This window comes from Hippopotamus amphibius, chromosome 2 (assembly GCF_030028045.1).
Source record: "Hippopotamus amphibius kiboko isolate mHipAmp2 chromosome 2, mHipAmp2.hap2, whole genome shotgun sequence".
Lineage (NCBI taxonomy): Eukaryota > Metazoa > Chordata > Mammalia > Artiodactyla > Hippopotamidae > Hippopotamus > Hippopotamus amphibius.
Genome location: NC_080187.1, coordinates 200,359,130 through 200,379,604, shown reverse-complemented (window position 1 = coordinate 200,379,604; position 20,475 = coordinate 200,359,130). Strand labels below are relative to the sequence as shown.

The 20,475-nt window shown below is 46.7% G+C and overlaps 1 protein-coding gene across 3 annotated transcripts in view; it reads right to left on the bottom strand.

The window, feature by feature from the left end:
- Positions 1–362: 362 nt before the first annotated feature.
- The window catches only part of LIPC (lipase C, hepatic type), a 139,858-nt gene continuing 119,745 nt past the window's right edge, over positions 363–20,475 (bottom strand). For all 3 annotated transcript variants that reach the window (XM_057724482.1, XM_057724484.1, XM_057724483.1), the window contains exons 6-9: positions 18,283–18,528; positions 7,589–7,706; positions 5,413–5,631; positions 363–520 (exon numbers count right to left, since the gene is read on the bottom strand). In XM_057724482.1, the coding sequence (XP_057580465.1) occupies positions 409–520; positions 5,413–5,631; positions 7,589–7,706; positions 18,283–18,528 (695 nt within the window). In that variant the 3' untranslated portion in view covers positions 363–408. The remainder of the gene's footprint in view (positions 521–5,412; positions 5,632–7,588; positions 7,707–18,282; positions 18,529–20,475) is intronic.

Below are 20,475 nucleotides of genomic sequence, written 5' to 3'. Positions count from 1 at the left end.
GCTTCGGAACACACAATTGTGATTAATTGGAATTTTATCTTATGGAAGTGCTAGTTATGGAAATAAAGAAGTACCTTTCCAGCATGGTTCAAAAAACTGATCAGAACAAATTAGCAAGGAAATATGGGAAATTTGACTTAATTGTAAAAGACATTTTAAATTAGAACAATGGATCTAAAATGGCTCTTACATTTGTACTTATTTGCATGTATTACCATTTAGTCGGACATAATATTGGGAAATTTTGGTTACACTAATATTTGAATATAGTTACATAACAGTGAAATGTGCTTCCCTTTAAATCTAAACTCTACTAAAGCTTTATTCAAGATTCTTTATATAACTTTGGTTTCCAAACAAGGTAAGGAATAAAATCATTTCTTCTTCACGCTGGGTCTTCATTAAAGCTCATCTGATCTTTCGCTTCACTTTTTTAGAGTTTGCTTGACATCTCACAAAGGTTTTCTCCTGGGTTGGATGAAGTTGCAGATCATTCATGTTTTCTGAGCAAAATGTCATTCTGCATAGAAAACATCAAGCAAACACAGCACTAAGTTTTCGACTGACCTTATTGAAGTGCTTCATCCTTTGTCAAATACTGAATTTATATAACACACGCTATTTTTTTTTAAATTGAATCCTTATGAGCCCAAATATTTTTATAACTTCAGAGAAAAACAAAACCCACGTCAGTGAAAGCAATCAGTGTAAGGTTTTCAGGAGCTCTGCATGGTGTGATTTCAGTTCTCCAGGCAGCCCTGCTTTGTTCTCCCTTATACAGCTCAAAGATTTGAGAGTAACAATTGTTTCTTTCACTACATTACCCTGTCTCCAAGGCAAACATTCGCACTTTCTTCAACTGTTCCTCACAGGCAGGCTTCCTGCCCAGCCTTCCTTCTTTGGACACACTCCAGTTTGTCAGTGCCTTCCTTAAAGGTCCCCAGGCATGAGGCCACTGTCACCAGCATCTGCCTGGCTCAGCCCTAGAAGCCCTGCCCTTTCCTCTTATTTGGTCCTCCAGCCACAGAGGACATCACTATGTGTTTTGGGTCTCTCTTGGAGACCAACGGCTGACTACTTTGACCATTGGTTTGGCCTGGGATACTATTTTGTGTTACTAACTTCAGTTGCATTTATTTGAAAAAAAAAATAGCAGGGGTCACAAAATTGTAGTTTATAGCTTCTTTTTTTTTGAATTGCATCTAAGGTTTGTCTTTACTAAATCAAACTTTAAAATTAAAAAGTATTGTTTGTAATTATGAATGCATTCTTGAAAAGTTCAAATAGTAAAGAAATATATGAATTTGAATGTTAAAGATCCTCTTCTCCATCACCTTTCACTAATATCACTCCCCTCCCTGCTTTCACGGTTTGGTTTCTCTTTCCAGACCTCTTTCTATGCATTTACACATATATGGCTGTTCATATGCAAACATAAAGTTTGTTGTATGTATTTTTCTGAAAATTTTCCTTGTCATCAAGTAATGTACTTGGAGACCTGTTCATATCAGTACATACAAATCTATTTCATTCTTGGATGGACCTAGAGATTATCATATTAAGAGAAGTCAGTCAGACAAAGACAAATATCGTATGATAGCACTTATATGTGGAATCTAAAAAAATGATACAAATGAAATTATTTACAAAACAGAAATAGGCTCAGACATAGAAAACAAACTTATGGTTACCAAAGGGAGAAGCAGGGTGGGTGGGGGGAGGGGAGGGAAGGGATAATTGGGAATTTGGAATTAACAGATACACACTACTATATATAAAGTAAATAAATAAAATAAATAGCAAGGACCTACTGTATAGCACAGACAAGTATATTCAATGCATTGTAATAACCTATAATGGAAAAGAATCTGAAAAAGAGTGTGTGTGTGTGTATATATATATATATATATATATATACTGAATCACTTTGCTGTACACCTGAAATACTATAAATCAACTATATTTCAAAAAAAAACCTGTTTCACTCTTCTTTACCTACTGTATAACTTTCCAGTGTACGGATGTATCACTGTGCATTTAGCCATTTTCCTATTAATGGAGATTGGGATTTCCCCCAATGGTTTAGTACTTACAAACAGTACTGTAATGAACACTTTTGTACATATATATCCTTTGTGGATATTTTGAGTATTTCTCCAGAATAGACACATAGCATAAAATTCTGGGTCAAAATTATGCATATTTCAAATTTTGATAATATAAGCTCCATGAGACCAAGGGCTTTGTCCACTCTGTTCACTGCTGTATGCCTGGTGCCCAGGGCAGTCTAGCATAAGACATATGTGCACTAAATGTTAGCTGTTGAATGCAATTCCCCTACAGAAGCTTTGCAACTTACATTCCCACAAATATTGTAATGAGAATGCCCATCTCTTCACACCTTTACCAACTCTGGAAGTTATCTGTCTTTTAATTCCTGCCAAACTAATGGGTAACCAGTGTTAATTTCACTGATTTTTGTTTGGATTTATATGATTATTGAGACAATCAAAAATCTTATTTTGTTTAGCCAATCATTTTTCATGTCTTGCTATAGGACCAATATTCTCTGCCCTTGCTCTTCACCTCACAACAGACCCTCTCATCCCTGACTTTGTGCTTTGGCAGAAGAAAATCACCTCTCATTGAATTCCTTCATGGAGCCACAGAGCAAGTTACTTAACCATCTTTTTTTCTTGTTGTTAGCAAAGAGATGAAGAGGATGAGGTTTAATGTTTGCATCCCAGCTCTGGGATTTTAGTTTGAAGAAGGCACTCAAAAATTGGTAGCTGTTATTAGTCTCATGAGATACATATTATAATTCCCAACTGTTACTAAAGAACTGAGTCTCAGAGAGGTGCAGTTACTGTCTGAGCCCACATAGGTGGAAGCGGTGAAATCAAAATTTGACTTCAGGACTAGCTGATGCAGGTCATTGAATTCTGCCTACTATTGCTTTGCTTGCTGCCAGTCTCTCTGGGAATGCCTCTTGGCCTCCCCAAAGCCTGTTGCAGCACTGACCCAACAGCACCAACCTGAACTGATGTCTTCTTAGACATCCTAGACCATGCAATACCAGGCTCTCTCTATTCCAAGTGTGATCGGTGGACCAGCAGCATCAGCAGCACCTGGGAGCTTGTTAGAAATGTAGACTCTCAGGCTGCATCTCTACCTACTGAAGCAGAACCTACATTTGAACACGATTCCCAGATGATTTGTGTGCACATTAATGTTTGAGAAGCCCTGGGATGGAGCACATCATTAGTAAAATTAACGTATCTTGTTTTCCTAATTAGGTCCTTGAGTTTCTTCACACCGAAAGCTACAGCTCACATTTTTTGGTGTTTCCCCCGCCCCGACACCGCCCATGGTGTTGGGTACTGTGAAGACCCATAGGAGGCACTGAGTTAAAAACTTAAAAACTATAGGTCCCGGACGCCCTCCGCCTTTTCCTGATGTACTCCCTACAGCTGTGAGGAAAGGTGTGACATGTGTATATATTAATTTCCAGCTCTGCAACTCTGCTTGAGTGAGACTCATGGGGGGAGGAACTGTTGGAAACTGCATGGGCAACACATGGGCAACGAATTCAGACAAACCAAGTCAGATCTGGGCTCAGACAATTGTCTGGATGGTCCCCAGGCTGTGTCACTCCTGTGAGCTTCAGGTTTCTCATCTGCACAGCAACACTACCCATTTCAGAGGGTCACTGGGAAGCCTCCGTGAGATGAATGCTCCAGAGCAGGGGTCCCTACCCCCCTGGCCGTGGACTGCTATCTGTCCTCGGCCTGTTAGGAACCGGGCTGCACAGCAGCACGTGAACAGCAGGCAAGCGAGCAAAGCTTCGTCTGCCGCGCCCCATCGCTTGCTTTACCGCTTAACACCGCCCCGCCCCCGCCCCGCCCCTGCCTCCTGTTCCGTGGAAGACAATTCTTCCTGGTGCCAAAAGGTTCAGGACCACCGCTCTAGAGCACCTCGTTCACGCCCACGGTGCAGCAGGGGCTCTGAAAGTGCCACTCCCGTCCCTCTCCTCTTTCCTTCTTCAGAGCCATGTGGTAAGCACCAGGGGAGAAGGTAGCCCTGTGTTTTATACTATCTTTCAGGTCAGGTCACCTAGAATTGCCATGGGGAGTGACCACTAAAACTGAGGAATTACTCTGTAGCTGAGACAATCCAGGGAGGGTTGATGCTCAGCAGTTGAGCTGTTCTAAAGGGCCAAAAAGCCATGCAAGAATAGCTAAGCATCCAAGAGGAGAGGAGCAGTTTAATTTTCTCAAATTGATCATGTGGAGAAATCTGTTGGCAGACTGCAGAGTGTGCTCTTAGTAATTGCCAGGATTTTGTATCCCAGGGAGATAAAATCTCAGAGTGCGGTTGTATAAGGGACTCCAGGGGCATAAATCTGCCGCGGGCCGCTCCCAGCAGCGGGACCCGAGGCGTGAGGGAGGAGAGTAGCTCAGAGGTGCGAGGCGTGCTGCACTCCAGCTCTGCTGGCGGCAAGCCAAAGAGAGAAATGGGCTGCTCAGCAAAGGACAGTAGGAAAGGAGGGACACATTTCCTGAATCCAGTGGGGAGGAGATAGCAAAGGGTCTGGGCAAGGACAGAATTCTTCTTTCACGGGGAACTGCAGAACCACAGAAAAGCACAGTTGCCATAGTAAAATGCTGGGCATCCCTTTGCTCTGCTGAGAGGACTGAAGGAGCAGCTGGACATCCTTTCTTGCCTTCACTCCCTGCCCCGAACCCAACCCCCTGTGTCCCCAGAGGCTTTGGGCCAAGGGAGATGTTCAGTCACACAGAGCCACATCTCCTGAGGATAATCCATTGGTCCACATCAGAATTTCTTAGGGTTCTTATTACCAAATGTGGTCCTTCACAGACCACAGCTAATCAGAAGCTCTTCAGATGGGTCTGGGCATTCTGCATACTTAATAAGCTTCCCAGTGATCCCTTGGCATTCTAAGATTTGAAAGGTGCCACCACAGTGTGAGATTTTGAGATTGTGATCTGTTAAAAGCATTTCTCTGGGTAAATAACAAAGAAGAAATGTCACATCTAGGTCCTTGCCATTCAAAGTGTGGTCCTTGGACCAATAGCATTGACATCACCCAGTGAAATTTAAAAAGCACCAGGCTAGTGAGTGGTTCTCAAACTCCAGAGGCAGGTGGCAATTAACTGTAGAGAGAGGGAAGAGGCTAGACTGGGAATCAGAAGACCTGGTTTCAAATCCTGGTCTTTCCATCTATGGCTTTGTGAACTCAGGATGGTCATTTCACCTTTCCTAGCATCTATATGCCATCATTAGGACATAATAATGCCCACTTCATAAGGTAAATGCAAGTATTAAATTGTGAAAGTGCTGACATAGGTAGATGCTTAACAGATATTAGGAGGAGGTTGAAACAGCACTCACCTTTGCTGTGTTTCTCCCACTTTGACTCTAATACTCTTCAGAATAAGGCCTGAGTGAAGGGACTCTCTTCCCCATGGGATGATGATTTGGACCGTGTTCCAGACATTGGACCACACCGGGCTGTCTTCCCACTTGAACTTGATCATGATCAACTCACCGATATCCAAATCCAATGTGATAAGAAAGGAATAGGTTTTATTACTAGTAATTCCTTTCCTCCTTGAAGATACAAAAGAAATCAGACAGAGTCAGTCGATTTGTAACAGCAAAGTGATACTTATGCACATTCAGGGTGTGTTTGGTTTGCCCCAGTGACTTGGGGTGGTCTTTGCTGCTGCATTTCCCAAACTGGTGTTGGACAGACTATTAATAGAGATTGCAATAGGTGTGCCAGTATAAAAAGGCTTTTCCAGAACAATAATATTGGGAAAACCATCTTATTTTCTGTGTTAGCATGTTAAAAAAGTCTCCAAGAGTTCTGCAGTAATGAATCTAGTTAGCTTTGTTTAGCTCAGGCTTCCTAGTTTCTAGGTTAACAAATCAGGAAAACTGCCCCAAGGAGGGCAGGGGTTTTGGCAACAGCCTCCAGGCAATACAGCTCTCTGTAGGTTTGATCAACACATTAGAGCCACACCACAGTCTTCTCTCCAGATCAATGCTTTTTTCCTCCCCACATAAATTAGAAACGTCTGTTAAAACAACAAGTATAGCAGTAATAGAAAACCACACATAAAAAGGATGTACCAGTTTGGAGCACGATTTAAATGCACATCCTTAGGTATCATTATCAGCTTTGTTCACTAATCTCCAAGACATTAAAATGTCCCAACATTGACAGAGCGGCCAGATGCCCTTTCCACTGCTTAGAACACTCTCCCGGGGAGAGATCTGGGACCGCGCAGAGTTAACACTGGACTTAGGGGGAGACAGGTGGCTGGAGGATTCCCTTGCTCATCATAGCTCTTCCTGCAGTATGTTGTAAAGCACCGTTTAGCAATCCACCCACCCCACTAGGCTGGGAGCATCCTAAGGATAGGGTCCTCTCTACCTCTAGTGCAGAGCCCCAACACATCCTTGCTGAGTGACTGAAGCAGCGTGATGATCAGAGGTTCAAACCTAGGGGTAATTTTTTGGCAGCTGCAGACTGTCCCTGGAGTGCATGAAGGCCAGTGTCACTTCCCAAGGAGAGCCCATGCTGAGGGTCGAGATGATGAGAAAAGGCAGCCAGGGGGCCTTTTCTGGCCAGTGAAGCTGGGGAGCCTCTGCAGGAGGCGTGAGGCCACTGCCTGTGTTGTGAGCAGGTGTGTAGCAGGGCGAAGGACAGATGGGGAGGGCTGGCAGTGCAGGCTGATTGAATGGAAAATTTGTGCCAAGTTGAATGATACCGGTCTTATTTCTGGGCTATGGTTTTCAGAACTCCCTGGAAAGGCGCTCAGGGCTTTTCTGGGGACACCTGCTCCAGCCCTCACCATTCGTCCCTGCTTAGATCTCCTTCCTGTACTGCAGACACGACTGGCCACATCTGGCTTCCCTCTCCATTCAGCCCCTGTCACACTGTGCCCATCACAAACACAGGTAGCAGCAACATAAGGTAATTGTTGGGACTGGGTGAGGCCGAGGAGGGATGACACGGTGCTGAGCGTGGGAGGAAGTCCCATCTGACAGGGTGTTTGGGGCAGTTATAATGGGCTGAGAAAAGTAAGTTGTGTCTGGCCGGCCCCCCACCCCCGCTTTTTTTTTTTAATTTTGTTTAGTTATTTTCAGGCTGCATTGGGTCTTTGTTACTGCACGCAGGCTTTCTCTAGTTGCTGTGAGCAGGGGCTACTCTTTGTTGCGGTGCGTGGGCTCCTCATTGCTGTGGCTTCTCTTGTTGTGGAGCAAGGGCTCTAGTTGCACAGGCTTCAGTAGCTGTGGCACGTGGGCTCAACAGTTGTGGCTCACGGGCTCTAGAGCACAGGCTCAGTAGTTGTGGCCCACGGGCTTAGTTGCTCCGCGGCATGTGTGATCTTCCTGGAGCAGGGCTTGAACCCTTGTGCCCTGCATTGGCAGGTGGATTCTTAACCACTGTGCCACCAGGGAAGTCCCTGGCCTGACCCTTGAAAAGCAGAGTCCATCCAGACCCTGTGAGAAAATGAAGTCTGTCATCACCATGGACGGGGCTGTACGTCATACTCACAGAGTGATGGGGATTTTCTGCATTTCCTCTTTTGTTCCAAAGAGAGACATGGAGAAAGTTGGTTCGACTGGTTTCTCAATTTGGTTGATGAACTGAATCTTGAACTGGTAATGATAAACTATAGGGGGATACGATGGAGAGGGAGAGAGAAAGATAATTTAAGCAGGAGTTTTTAAAGTTAAAAATCAAGTATTTTTAAAATTTAAAAAAGCAGAGGGAAAAGTACAGATGAACAGCTACCCCAATTTGTTTTCTGGGTGGTGGCATTATGAACGCTTTTTATTTCCCCCTTTTTCCATCTCTGAATTTCTTAAATGTCTAAGAGGACTTATGTTGTATTTGTAATAAAATACGTATTATCCAAAAAAGAAGGCAGAATAGGAGTATAGTATATTTGGCATTCTCACCAACTTCCAGATGAATTCTGTTGGACAATTCCATGTGTTTGGCAGGGGTCCCCTTTCATAACTCAGTGGATATATTGCCTTTTAGGCAGCTGACAAAAGCAAGCCATTTTTACTTTTGCCTCTATTTGATGGTGTCAGTTTTGGTGTGGGATGGAGCTCCAGCTGAGCAATATGTTCTCATGACCACATCTCTGTGTTCTGGGGCAGTTCCTGGGAACTAGCTCTGTGGGGTTCAACAAGCACATTCTCCAATGGAAATAAGACAACTAGTTCTAGTACCTGGGCCTAAAATATTTCTATCTTATCCCGTGTCCAGAATGTCCCTCTGCTGGGTTATTTGGAAGAGAGAGATTTATTTTATTCTTCACCTAGAGACAGTCTCTAATTAATAAAAGCAAATTGCTTACTATCAGACAGGTGTTAGTAAACCCTTTACATTACATCATCTCATTCCCTCGTCATGACCACCGTGTGAGGAGTGTATTGTTATTATCAGCCCCACTTTATAAAGAACAAAATCGGGGCTAGAGAGGTGAAGGGACCTGCTCGGGATCACACAGCAGAGTCTGTGCTCTTGTCCCAGACCCGTTGCCTTACTTAGCCTGTATTGTTACACCAACCAACTGTGGGCTGTTTTCAAAATTACTCCACCTCATTCCCAAATGACTGATGGCTGCTTGGACTTCTTTTTCTTGCTGTCTCCATATTCTCTAAGTACTTGTACCACTTGAGCGCCAAGACTGCAAACAGGTTGAATACGGCATGTCAACTAGATTGTTAGGACTGCCTGGGCCCCCATGTTGAGATGGGCTCTGAGACCGTGTCTAGGCTCTTGGGAGGATTGGGGTCTGCCTTGGGGAAAGGATACACAATATACTTGTTGTGTATTTGCTTTTCTTGTTCTAGACAATGATTAATCCACGAATCCTGATACAGTGCTTGCACATAGTAGGTGCTTAGTGAACACTTGTGGTATGAATGAACTGACATTTTGTTTGGGAGTATCAGGATGTGTATGAACATTTAGCAAGAGGGAAATCACCTCTGAGAATTCAAGATGTGAGTTTCAAGCTTTGCCACAGAATTCCTCCTGGAAAGCATAGATTATCGAACTAGCCACTTGATTATCCATTCCGTGCACCCAATATGTGGAAATTCACCATCCCCATGAATCAAACTACTTACTCCCAAATGATGCATTTCCACAGGAGGTTGGTAGCTACACACAAACCTGGCAGCAGCTGTGGCTAGTGGTGTGTTGCCAGCACCTCAGCTGCAGGGTCCTGCTGTTATTTACACAACCCTCCCCTTTGGCATAAACCAATCTTCCCATTTGCGTTTTGTGGTGGATTGGCTCCAGTGGCCTGCATAATAGGTGCTCAAATCCCCCAGCCTGGAATAAAGTAGTTTGATGCCCTCAAGACTGTGAAGCTGTGGGTGAGAAATAAGAGAAGGGCTGTGGGCCCAAGTCCTAGGAAGGGTCCCTAAACCCTTGGGTGGCAGCTGTGGAGGCAGGGACTCTGGCCTATCATCCCAGAAGGCTCTGGAGAGGCCTTACACTATTTGGGGTCTGTCTAGGGAACTCTGTAACAAGTGAGCAGTGTTATAAGTTGAACTGAGGCAACAAGTAAAGACACAGGCTATAGGCATTGGGGGGCAGGGGGGTGGGGGTGGGAGTGGTGGCAAGGATGTGGACAGGATGATGTGAGAGAACTGGTCTTGGGTTAACCCCCAAACAAGCAGGCAGGACATCTTCCAGAGTATGCAAGGAACACGCATAGCAACCAGTTTAATATGTATTGACTGGAAATCTACTGATACCCAGCCCAGTGCTAAAAGCTGCTGGGGATAAATGAATAAAAGAGTGTAATTAGCAGTATGCATGGTAATAACATCGGCTAACATTTATTTTGTTTACCTGTGCCAGGCACTTTGTATTCATTATCTCATTTAACCCTTACAACAGGTGATACTATTATTATTTCATTTTAGAGAAGAGGAAACTGAAGCACAGAGAGGTTAAGTGACTTTTCTAGTATCACACAGCTAGTAAGTAGCATAGCTGGGACATAAGTCCAGGCCACCTGACTCCAGAACTTGAACTTTTAAATGTTTGTACCCAGGACCAATAACTTTACATACCCTAAGGAAAATGTTGAAGTGTGGAAAGAGATTAAAGTTCAAAAATGTCATAACATATTTATTTAATTAAAAATAAATCAAAAACGCCCTAAATATTCACCAATAGAAGAATGACTATGGACTAATAATGGCAATTATGATAATTACCATTTAGCTCTTTATTATGTCCCAGACACCGAACTATTGTTTCTCAAAATTATTTCATTTCTCTTTAATACAACTTTGTAAGATGCCTACTTTAACCTCCCTTCACGTCATTTTACAAATGAAGAAGTTGAAGGTCAGGAAATTTAAGTAACTTGTCCATTGTCGCACAGCTAAGAACGGGTGAAGCTGAAATTAGACGTTAGTGTGCTGATTCCAAGTTCCTATTCCCAACCATGTGATTTACTCTTATGAAGTGATTAAAAGATATTTTTGGAATGGTTTCAATGCTTATGAAAGAAGTAGAAAAAAAACAAACAAACCCCAAACAACCATCAGGATACAAATTATACATCTAACATGAGACTAATTCTAATAAAACAGAATGCAGAGAAGGAGGGAGATTCACAAAAATATTAAGTGTCTCTGGAGAGGGGAGAGAGGTAATTTTCATTCTCTATGCTTTTCTGCAAGTTCCACATTTTCTACAATAAGCGTGTAATGTATTCTAATTAGACTCTTACTGGAAAAAGAAAAGTTTTTAAAAGTATTATGAAAGGAAACAGAACCAGAAGCTGTGGTCCTGGCCTTAGAGGAGCTTGTGGCTGGGAAGCAGTTGTCGCTTCTGTGACGCTTGTCATGTTCTGCCTAGTTTCTTGGTCATCAGTGTTCATGGATCTTGTCTCCCTGAGGGCAGCCTTGGGGTCATAGTAACACTTGTATCTCCGCAAGTCACAGCACACATCAGGCATCTAAGGAAGTGCTTTCTGGGGCTTTTTGTGTGAAAACAAGGCAGGACATATGTTGCATTAAAGAGCCTAATTGTGAATAGGAATAATCAGAAAATTGCTTCCACTTGCTGAGATCCTACTGTGCATCAGGCTACATACTAAGCGCTTTCCATACCTGGTTTTTGTCTTCGTAACAAACTAAATAAGGATAACATGTGGTGAGACTCCGTTTTCCACACCTACTCCTGCTATCCCTGTCCACGCTCTGCCCAGCTCTGGACCCCAGGATGTGACCCCATGGCCTCATCTCCTGGCTCACTTGCAGGATGGTTTCAGGTTGGGATTGACCTACTAGGGAGGCACCAGAAGGAGATCAGGGCACAGAAGAGAGAGGTCAGGGTGTTTTTCTCCTTTGCTCCCTGCTGCTTTGAAGCCTGACTGCATAGTAACTGTGCTCCTTGATGAGCTGCTGTCAGCAGCCTCTCCTCCTCAGCTCTCATTCTCTTGGGCTATTCCTTCTCCTTGCTTCTCCCAGTGGCCGGTTGTTAGATTCAGGGTTCATCAACACCCCGTGTTGCTTTCCTTAAGATCACCCGCCCTCTCTAAGGAGTCCTGTCTGCTCTCTTTAGTTGATCCAGGTGAGCAGAGTCCTGTTTTCTGCTGACACCTAGACAGATAGGGTGTCAGTGATCCTGGTGAATTACAGATAAGGAAGCAAAGATGTGGAGAGGGGTCCAAGGTGACCCAGATAGTTAGAAGTGGAGCAGACTTTGAACACAGGTGTCTGTCTGATTCCAAAAGACCCTTCCCACTGTGTCCTGGGGTTCGGGTTCTGGCAAGCTGAATCTGCCCTTTGAAAGAAAACAGCAAAGAGCCCCTGAAGAAAAGCCGCAGTCTAAAGCTGCCTCCAACGAAGCCACCAAGACAAAGTGCCTGCCGGCTCTGACCCACTGATATCCGTCCTGGGCTGCCTCTGCTGCAGATTCTTCCCTGCTGCCTGTCTGCTGAATGTCTAGCCCCTGAGTGGGGATAAATGTTTCATGTTCCTGCACGGGAGATGGGTTTTTTGTCTTCCTTTGCTCTTAAAATGTGAGTAGGAAGAGACTGATTTCCACGTCCGAGATGCCATTCCGGGGGGAGGGGTTGGCTTCCACAGTTGAAAAGGTCCCTTTAGCCTTCACCTCTTACAGATGAGAATTATCTGTGCCCTGCCGTGGGACCTGTGCAGGAGGTCAGAACCTCCAAAGGTGTGGAAGCTGTGAGGGGCTCCAGTGAGGCAGGCTGTGGAAGGCGCAGATGTGCAGGAACGTGGGCACCTGTGTCTGCAGGAGCGTGATGGCCAAACCCATCACACACTGATAGCACAAGGAATCGCTTTTAACCTGCACTAAGAAAGCCACTTTTGGGGAGAAATCTTGAAATTGATTTTTTTAAATATGTAACAGACTTTCATGTTCAGAACTAACTATTCTTATTTTGGATTTTGTGTTTTCCCTTAAAAAAAAAAAGAAAAAAGACAATTTGCCTCTTATTCCCACCACCCCTCAGGACAATGATGCTGTTACAAAGATTAAGGAAAAAAGTGTGAATAATTTTGCTTGCTTCACCTTATGGCATATTTAATAAGGATTTTAAAAAATGATTTAGGGAAAACGCTTTTGATTCTGTGACTGCAAGGAGGCCAGCACAACATGTTCCTCAGCTCAGGCAGGAGAAATTATTTCAGGTCTTAAAGATGAAAAGCATGCAATAGTCCATTAGCCCTGAATGAGATCAGGCAAACTCAAACCTAGAGCAGAGATGTGAGGCATCTGGAGAGTCTCCTCACCAGAGCGTCCGCCTGGGGTTCAGATACCCTAAAAACCCTGGATCCTAAGCTTGTGTGGACCCCACTGGTGCCACTTTAAAAAAAAAGTTTCATTTTACAGGGTAGCCACTGTGAGCGCAAGGTTATGGAATTTATAAAAAGGGAGTATTTTTTTCCCTTTTTTTGTCTCATGAAAAAAATGATTCTGAATCATTAGGTATTGGCTCTGGGAGATACTGTGACTCTCTTTGCAAACATCAAAGGGGCCTTTTTTTTTTTGGAATGTATAGATTTTCTCTCCTGGAGATGGTAGAATGAGATCTCGTGTTTTCTTGCAGCACTGAGGTCTTTTTTGTATATCTCAGATGTCTCTAACCTGAGAGGGAGGTTGAGGATCATGGAACTGAGAGGCCCAAGGACGGTCTTATGCAGGGGGTTAATGTGTGAGCAGCCAGCACTAGCAGGGGCTAGCTGAATGAGCTCAGAACAGGCTCAAGGGAGGAAGAGAAGGGGTTTTATAAGCCTGTGTATGTGTGTGTGCATGTGCTTATGTTGGGGACCACATTTGGGCTCAACAGTACTGCCCCTATTACGTGGTGCTGATGTCATGAGACTGGATGCTTGCCCCTTTTATAGGCAGTTTCCTCTTCTGCTGGGGGTGGAGATGGAGGAGTTGTGTGTGTGAAGCCCAGGGAGTATTGTGTTGTGTGTGTGTATGGGATGGAAATAAGCACCTTCAACTGAGAGATAGGAGCCTCCTGGTAACCATCATGAGGTCCTGAGCACTCATCGCCTTTCTGAACCTCAGTTTCCTCATCTGTAAAACAGGTATTAAAAGCCTTCTCACAGGCTTGTTGTGAGGATGTGATGAGATGGTATGTAAAAGTGCCTGGCTTCTGGAAGGTGTCAACCTTCCTACATGGTGGACTGACCAGCACAGTGAGCCCATGCCCCGGGGGCCAGTGTTAGTGGTTTTCCCTCATGCTGGTCCACACACAGTCACTTTGTGGCTGAAGAAGTTGAGGCCCACGTAGGTTTTGTTGCTGGGTCAAGGTCATATAGGTGGCTGGCAGCAAAGCCAAATCCTGGACACTGCTTATCCCCGTCCCAAGCCTCTGCTCTCTCTGCCTTATCCACTGCTTCTCTGGAATTCTCCCTGGAAATCACCGAAAATCTTCCAAAGAATTAGCTGAGAAAAGCCAAAGACAAACAGACGCCCCAAGTCACTGTTTGGCTGGTTATCTCACCAACCAGAAGAAAGGAGTGCTTTCATCAGCTGGAGGGAGTTCCCACCGGCTGGATGGGGCCCAGAGTGCAGGGAGAAGGTGCAGGCAGGGGTGGACGGGGAAGAGAGGAGAGACTCGGAAAGAGGAGCCCGAGAGGAGGGATGATTCAGGAGTGAGCTGTCACTCAGTGAACTGGCCTCGGTCCTATACTTTTTAGGCCATACTTTTTCACATGTGGAGTGAAAGGAACAAGGGCCATGGAATCGGGAAGACCTGGGGTCAAACACTACAAAGTTTGCTCCTTACAAACTGTGTGACTTTGGGAAGGTGATTTAACCTCTCTCAATCTCAGTTTATTTCCTGGAAAATCAAGCACAATAAATCTCCCCCCTTCTATTGCTCTCTCTGTGTCTGTAGGTTGTTGTGAGGATTAAATGATAAATGAGATAACGGATGTAACACATCCAGCGTGGGGCCTGGACAGGGCGAGCCCCCCTGAGTGCTGCTTCCTTCTCTTCCAGCCAGTTACCTCCTCCAACTGCTATGAGGATTAAATTAGATAAGGCGCTTGCTAAGCAGGACTGCATACAGGTTTGTTTCCCGCCCCCTCTCTTAAAAAAAAAAAAAAAAGACAGTCTCCCAAACTAGCAAAGTTTCCTCTAGAGAGAGTGAGAATGGAAGTGGGTGATAAATTGCCTCGTTTCACTCAGCGACTGTTTCCCAATTCTCTTCTGCTACTACTGTCCTCTCCAGTGTTTACCCGAGTTCTGGTGTACGACTGTAGAAAATAGATCCTTTGATGGTTTTGTCAAAATATCTTGGGAGCCAGAGGAATGAAAGCCAAGTTAGTCATCCTTTGTGCAACTACAATCAGGAGGCGATGTTTATCTTGCCCAGCCAGACCCTGCACTAAACTATATAGTACAATTAGATGTCCCTGGAAAATGTGGATTGTGTGTTCTCTGTAACCAGAGTTGGGCAAGTCTGTTCCTTTATGAATCTAGACGTAGTCATCAAATGGTGGAGGTGGCCACTGAAATAGACTCTGGGGGCCCACGTCACAGATGATTGTGGCCATGGTGGGTGAAGAAGGGTACAGTTATGGTGGCCTAGATTAAAGACTTGATGCCAGCACCATCAATAGAACTTTCTGGATGATGGAAATGGTCTATTTCTGTACTCTCTGATATGGCAGCCACATATTTGAGCATTTGAAAGGCGGCTAGTGTGACTGAGGATTCAAATTTTGGATTTTAAGTAATTTAAATAGCCACATATGGTTAGCAGCTACCCTATAGGGTGATGCAGCATTATACAGACCGCAGCATCCCGTGCGCAGCTGCTTTCACGTAGATGGGAGTCTCATCTCAGCATACTTCCCTACTGTACCCAGGGTAGCTTGATGTGACTCTGCCCCAGCGAGTGAAATTAGGCTGAGCAGATCAGGACTTTGCTCACTGGAAAGGCTGAGGTGGATCTGGGGAGAGTTTGGAGGGCCCAGAGAAGTGGAGGGTGCGGTGCAGGCTGTAGCTCATCACTGGAATCTGGGGATGGAGGTTTGGGTTTGGACCAGTTTCAGGCAGTCCTGTCTCATGGTCCCACCTCCATATCACTGGCCCCCTAGGCCTGTCTTCATCGGATATCCCTGGAGCAAGACGAGTAGCTGGTGATAAAAAGACCCACGTGCTGTCCTTAGGGGAACCACTGACTGAAAATGCCCACCTGGCCAGACCCTATAGTAATCATTTGCATGAGTTATCTTACAACAGGCGGTCCTGGTAAGGAACGCAGCACTAACAAGCCACCACCAACCAAAAGAATTTGGGAAAGATCAAAAGGAGAGAGGAGACCCCGGTCCGTGTGTCCTACCAACCTCTCAGCATCCTGCTTGCTGGAATACATCTTGGCTGAGTGACGCGAGCGCCACCAGGAAGGGCCCTGAGTCAGAATCACTGGCCAGAGACCACTTGGAAACTAACTATCACCACACAGCCCGAGCCTTCGAGCCACGTGGCAGAGCAGTTCTGCTGGGTCCCTCACCCTGCTGCTCTCCCCCGTCACCCCCTCCCCCACCCCGGGCGCCCCTTCCCAATAAAGCCTCTGGCGTTGTCAGCACGTGTGTCTCCTTGGACAATTCCTTTCCGAATGTTAGACAAGAGCCCACTCTTGGGCCCTGGAAGGGGTCCCCCTTCCTGCAACGTGGTCTCCAAGGGACTCATCATCTGTCTTCCTGGGACAGCCCTTAGCAGCAGCATGTGGGAGGAAGTCGGTCTCCCCTGAGACCCCCGAGGGCGGGTGTCTGCTCACCCTGGCTCAGTTATGCTTGAGGAATACATGGGGGCCTGGCCCAGTGGTTTTGGCAGCTGCTGGGGGATAGTGCTTCCCCTGGGCGATTCCTTGGTCCTCCTTCAGAGGAAAGGGGTCCCTGTGAGGTCACACCAGCACGGTGTAGTCCTCAGGCACCTGGGGTCCTTGGCAAAGGCGGAAGCTCAGCCTGCCGTGCGCCTGCGGCTTCCCCTCCCCCCTTCCTTCTCTGGCTGCCCTCGCCTCCCCCCACCAGCTCCACGCCCCCACTAGAGGCCCTTGGGCGGGACCCAGCCCCTCACGTCAGACGCACAGCCCAGCCCTGGAGGGTGAAAAATGACCCTCTTTCCTTCCCGCTGATCTCAAGGAGAAAGCAAGACCCTCCCCCACCTGCCCTCCCGCTCTTCCCCCCGCCAGACAGACCGCCGGCAGGTTCCCGAGGTAAAAATCACTGGGCTAGATGTCTGGAGGCCTGGCTCTACATGCGGGCTCTGCCAAGAATTCCTTTCGTGTCCTCCCTGGGCCAATGATTTTCCCTCATCTGGGCCTTTGTTTCCCCGTCTGAGAAATGGGGGCGTCGAACAGTGTCTTGAAACGCTAACGTTCCAGGATTCAGGTGGATCCAGTGAAATGCGATTATCTGAGAGGCTTCGTCACGCCAGGCGGCTTTGCAGAGGAGCTGGTCAACCCGAGTGAGTGGCTAAGTGGCAGCCCGCGGCGGGGGAGCTCCCGGAAGCAGGCGGCCTTCCAAACTCCCCCACCTGCTCTGGGTGCCGCAGCGCCGCCACCGCGCAAGGACGGACAGCTGAGGGGACCCTCTGCCCCTCAGGCAAGAAAGATCCTGCCCTTGCGCCAAGCGCTCTCAGAAGCTCTCCGCCGCTCAGACGGATTTCTGTCATTTCTGGGCCTCACGGAAGGGCGATCTGGCTGGAGAGCGAAAGTTCAGATAAACAGAAGAATCTTGGGCTTAAAAAATAAGTCTCCTGGGAGTCAGAGAGAGGGACCCGGGTTCCAGGCCTCCTTCCCTGCCGCCCTTGCTTGGCTGTTGTGGGCACCGTGAGGAGTGGATGGCTGCATCTAATGTTTTTGTGTAAAACGCTGTGCAAATGCAGAGCGCTGCTGACAGCGTGTTCACCTTCTGCAGCTACAAATATCTGCGCAAGCAAACAGCACCGGGCTCCTCCCAGTGCCGCGAGCCTGTGCTGTGAACAGTAAGATGCTAAATCACTCCCGAGCTGTTTTAAGGATTAGGCAGAAATGTTAATAGCAACAGATGTTGACTTGTTCCCTCCAGGAGGATTTAGGCTTCAGTGGAGTATTTCCCTGCTGGCTTCAGCCCAAATCATGGCCACAGCCCTTTCTCTGACCTCCTGTTCAACCCCGCAAGCAGAAGGGGCTCCGTTTCTCCCCCGAGGCGGAGAAGCGGAACTTCTTCCAGGGAAGGCCACAGTAGGACAATGAACTCTCGTAAGATGAGCTGATTCAAACTTCAGGGGAAATGAGGAACCGCAAATGTCCCCCAGAGCCCAGGTTTTTCCCGGCAGCCATGAGCAGAGATGAGTGCACTGGGCTCTAGTCTGGGTTTGGAGATGCCTCTAAGGCCCGGTTACAATGAGACCTGGGGGATCAGGGTAATTGCTCAAGGCCTCCCAGATCGAACATTCTAGGGGACCATGAAAATGAATGAAGAGCAGCCAACCCAAGGATTGTTCCAGAAAATATCAAGCTTTCTCCTTCAGCACTTGGCAGTGAGGAGGCCACATTCTTGGGGAAAGAGAGAGGCTGTGTCATCATCACAGTCTGGAATCTGTGCGGGGTCAAAACCACTAAAATAGCAGAGCCTGAAGTAGTTCCTGGAAAAGACTCCAGGGAACGTCTGAGCTTTCAGACGGGCGGCTGCCTCCTGCCCTTCCGAAGACGCTCCTGCACTCACCTTTGAACGGGGCTTGGGCTCGAGTCACCAGGAAGAGGCTCCTGCTCTTTTTGCTTCGCCACTCCTGGCGGGCGTGATAGCCCAGCGTGTTGCAGCGGCCCTTCCTGCAGCTCAGGCATAGGCCCTGGCTGAAGCTGTCCATGTCCCTGCACAGGTAGGCCGTGCTCTGCATGCCGGCGTGCAGCAGGGAGTCGATGAAGAGGTGAACCGACCGCTCGTGGGCACATTTGACGGTCTGGGTGATGCCTGGAACACAGGGCAAGCAGGACGTTATCATCCCTTCATCTGAAGGATCACCTTGTTTCTCGGTGCAGAGCAGCAGCGCATCAGGAGGGAGGAGGGGAGTGCCGAGGTCAGCCTGTTGACTGTGGTGGATGTGATAACTGACTGAAGACTACACGAAGAGCAGACCCTTTGCAGTCACTTAGTGTAGAGGCATAATCCCGGACTCCAAGCGGCTGCCGAGGACACCCTGTGTGTTATGGTCGGTGTTTTAATAGGAGCCCCAAGTCGCTAGGGAAACATTGAATTATTTAGGCAAGTGGGGTAGTGTAATTCATTTTGTAAATATTTTAATCTCAAATGGTTAAAAATGCACAATTGCTGATGCTTTAAGCGTCAGTTAGCAGAACAGGCTTCTGTGGAATGCCTCTTTTCTCAATAAAGCTGGATAAACCAGTGCTCAGGCATTCTTGAGACATGGCTAGTGGTCTGGTGAGAACTGAGGCCTCCCCCACCACGTGTGCCTTCCGTCCCAAAGCAGCCACTGCACGCCCTCGGGAACTGGTCTGCACAACCAGCACGGGGATGGGCTTCTAGAAGGACACGCCCCAGTGACCAAGTCTGAATGGGCCCAAAACACCTTTAGGAGGTTTACATACCAAGGATTTTGACCTCTTTTTTTTTTTTTTTTGGTGAGGGGTGGTTTCTGGGTCTCTAAATCTTAATCTTAATAAAGTATTCTTTAGGACTGTTGAGAAACCACCACGAGACATGACAAGAACCTCATGTGAAGGTGGAGCACAGGTAACTTTGCCAAAAGCTGTTTCCCCAGGATTAGTCATCTCAGTTCTTGGTCACCTTAAAGCATCAGCTGTATGTGATGAGCGCCCACTGTGAGGCGGGTACTACCCTGAGTATCTCCCTGGATCTTCACCACAGCTCCTCGAGGCAGCTGTTACAAATGAGAAAACTGAGCTTCAAAGACATTCACTAACTCAACTCCAGCTCATCTAGCCAGGAGGTGGTGAGGATGGTAATGCAGTTATCAACTGACCAAGTTAACAAGTTCACCCCAGCGTGGGATCACTTTCAAACATAAGGGTGAAGAAAGCTGAGAAAAACCACGCCAGGGGTGGGCCAGCTGAAAAAACATACTTGGTTCCATCACTAGGAAGTTTAGTGCAAAAGAGACAATGGCAGTGATTGGTCAGAGGTGCATTTACCAGGCAACTCGTTAATGAACGTCACCCTAGGGGTCTGTGTTGAGCTTAACGGAGGGCAGAGGGCGTAGATCAGGGAAGAGGGTTGGACGGTCACCAGGAACTGCTGCTGACCAGAGGGCGATGACTGGAGAGAGATGTAAGGAACAATAAGGGGAAGTTCCCAGAAAGTCCTCTCAGGCGTGGGCGGGCGGAAGGCTGGGAGTCCAGCCAAAATGAGATAATGTTGAGTGTGAAGGTCATTCTGGTACGTGCAGGTGGTGATGTAACCACGAGCTAGTGTGTGCTCAGCTCGGTGTTAGATGTTTGGGGTGAGATGGTGGTATGTGGGGATGCGGGGGTCCCTAGTTGGCTTAGAGTGAGTTGGGATGTGTTATCAGGATATTATTTTATAATAATAAGAACCTTGGAATGACTATGAAAGGTATGTTTTTGCTCACATTTTTGTTCTTTAACCCGGGGCCTGTTATCAACGTGCATGTTAATGTCTTGGTTTTAGGGTTTGAGAGAGAAGGGGGATCACAGCCCTGATAATACCACATTCAGTTTCCGTCCTGAGACAGAGGAAGTCACAAGGACCTATTCAGAGCTGAACTTTGCATTGGAAGAATCTCAGTAACGAATGTCCTATAGGGTCAATTAATTAAACTTCATGGGGGTGGAAGAGTTATTCCCACTCTTGTGAGACCAAGGATCAAGCAGCCGTGGATCATCCTGTGGCCCAGAATAGAGGAGCCCCCTGGGTAAGCAA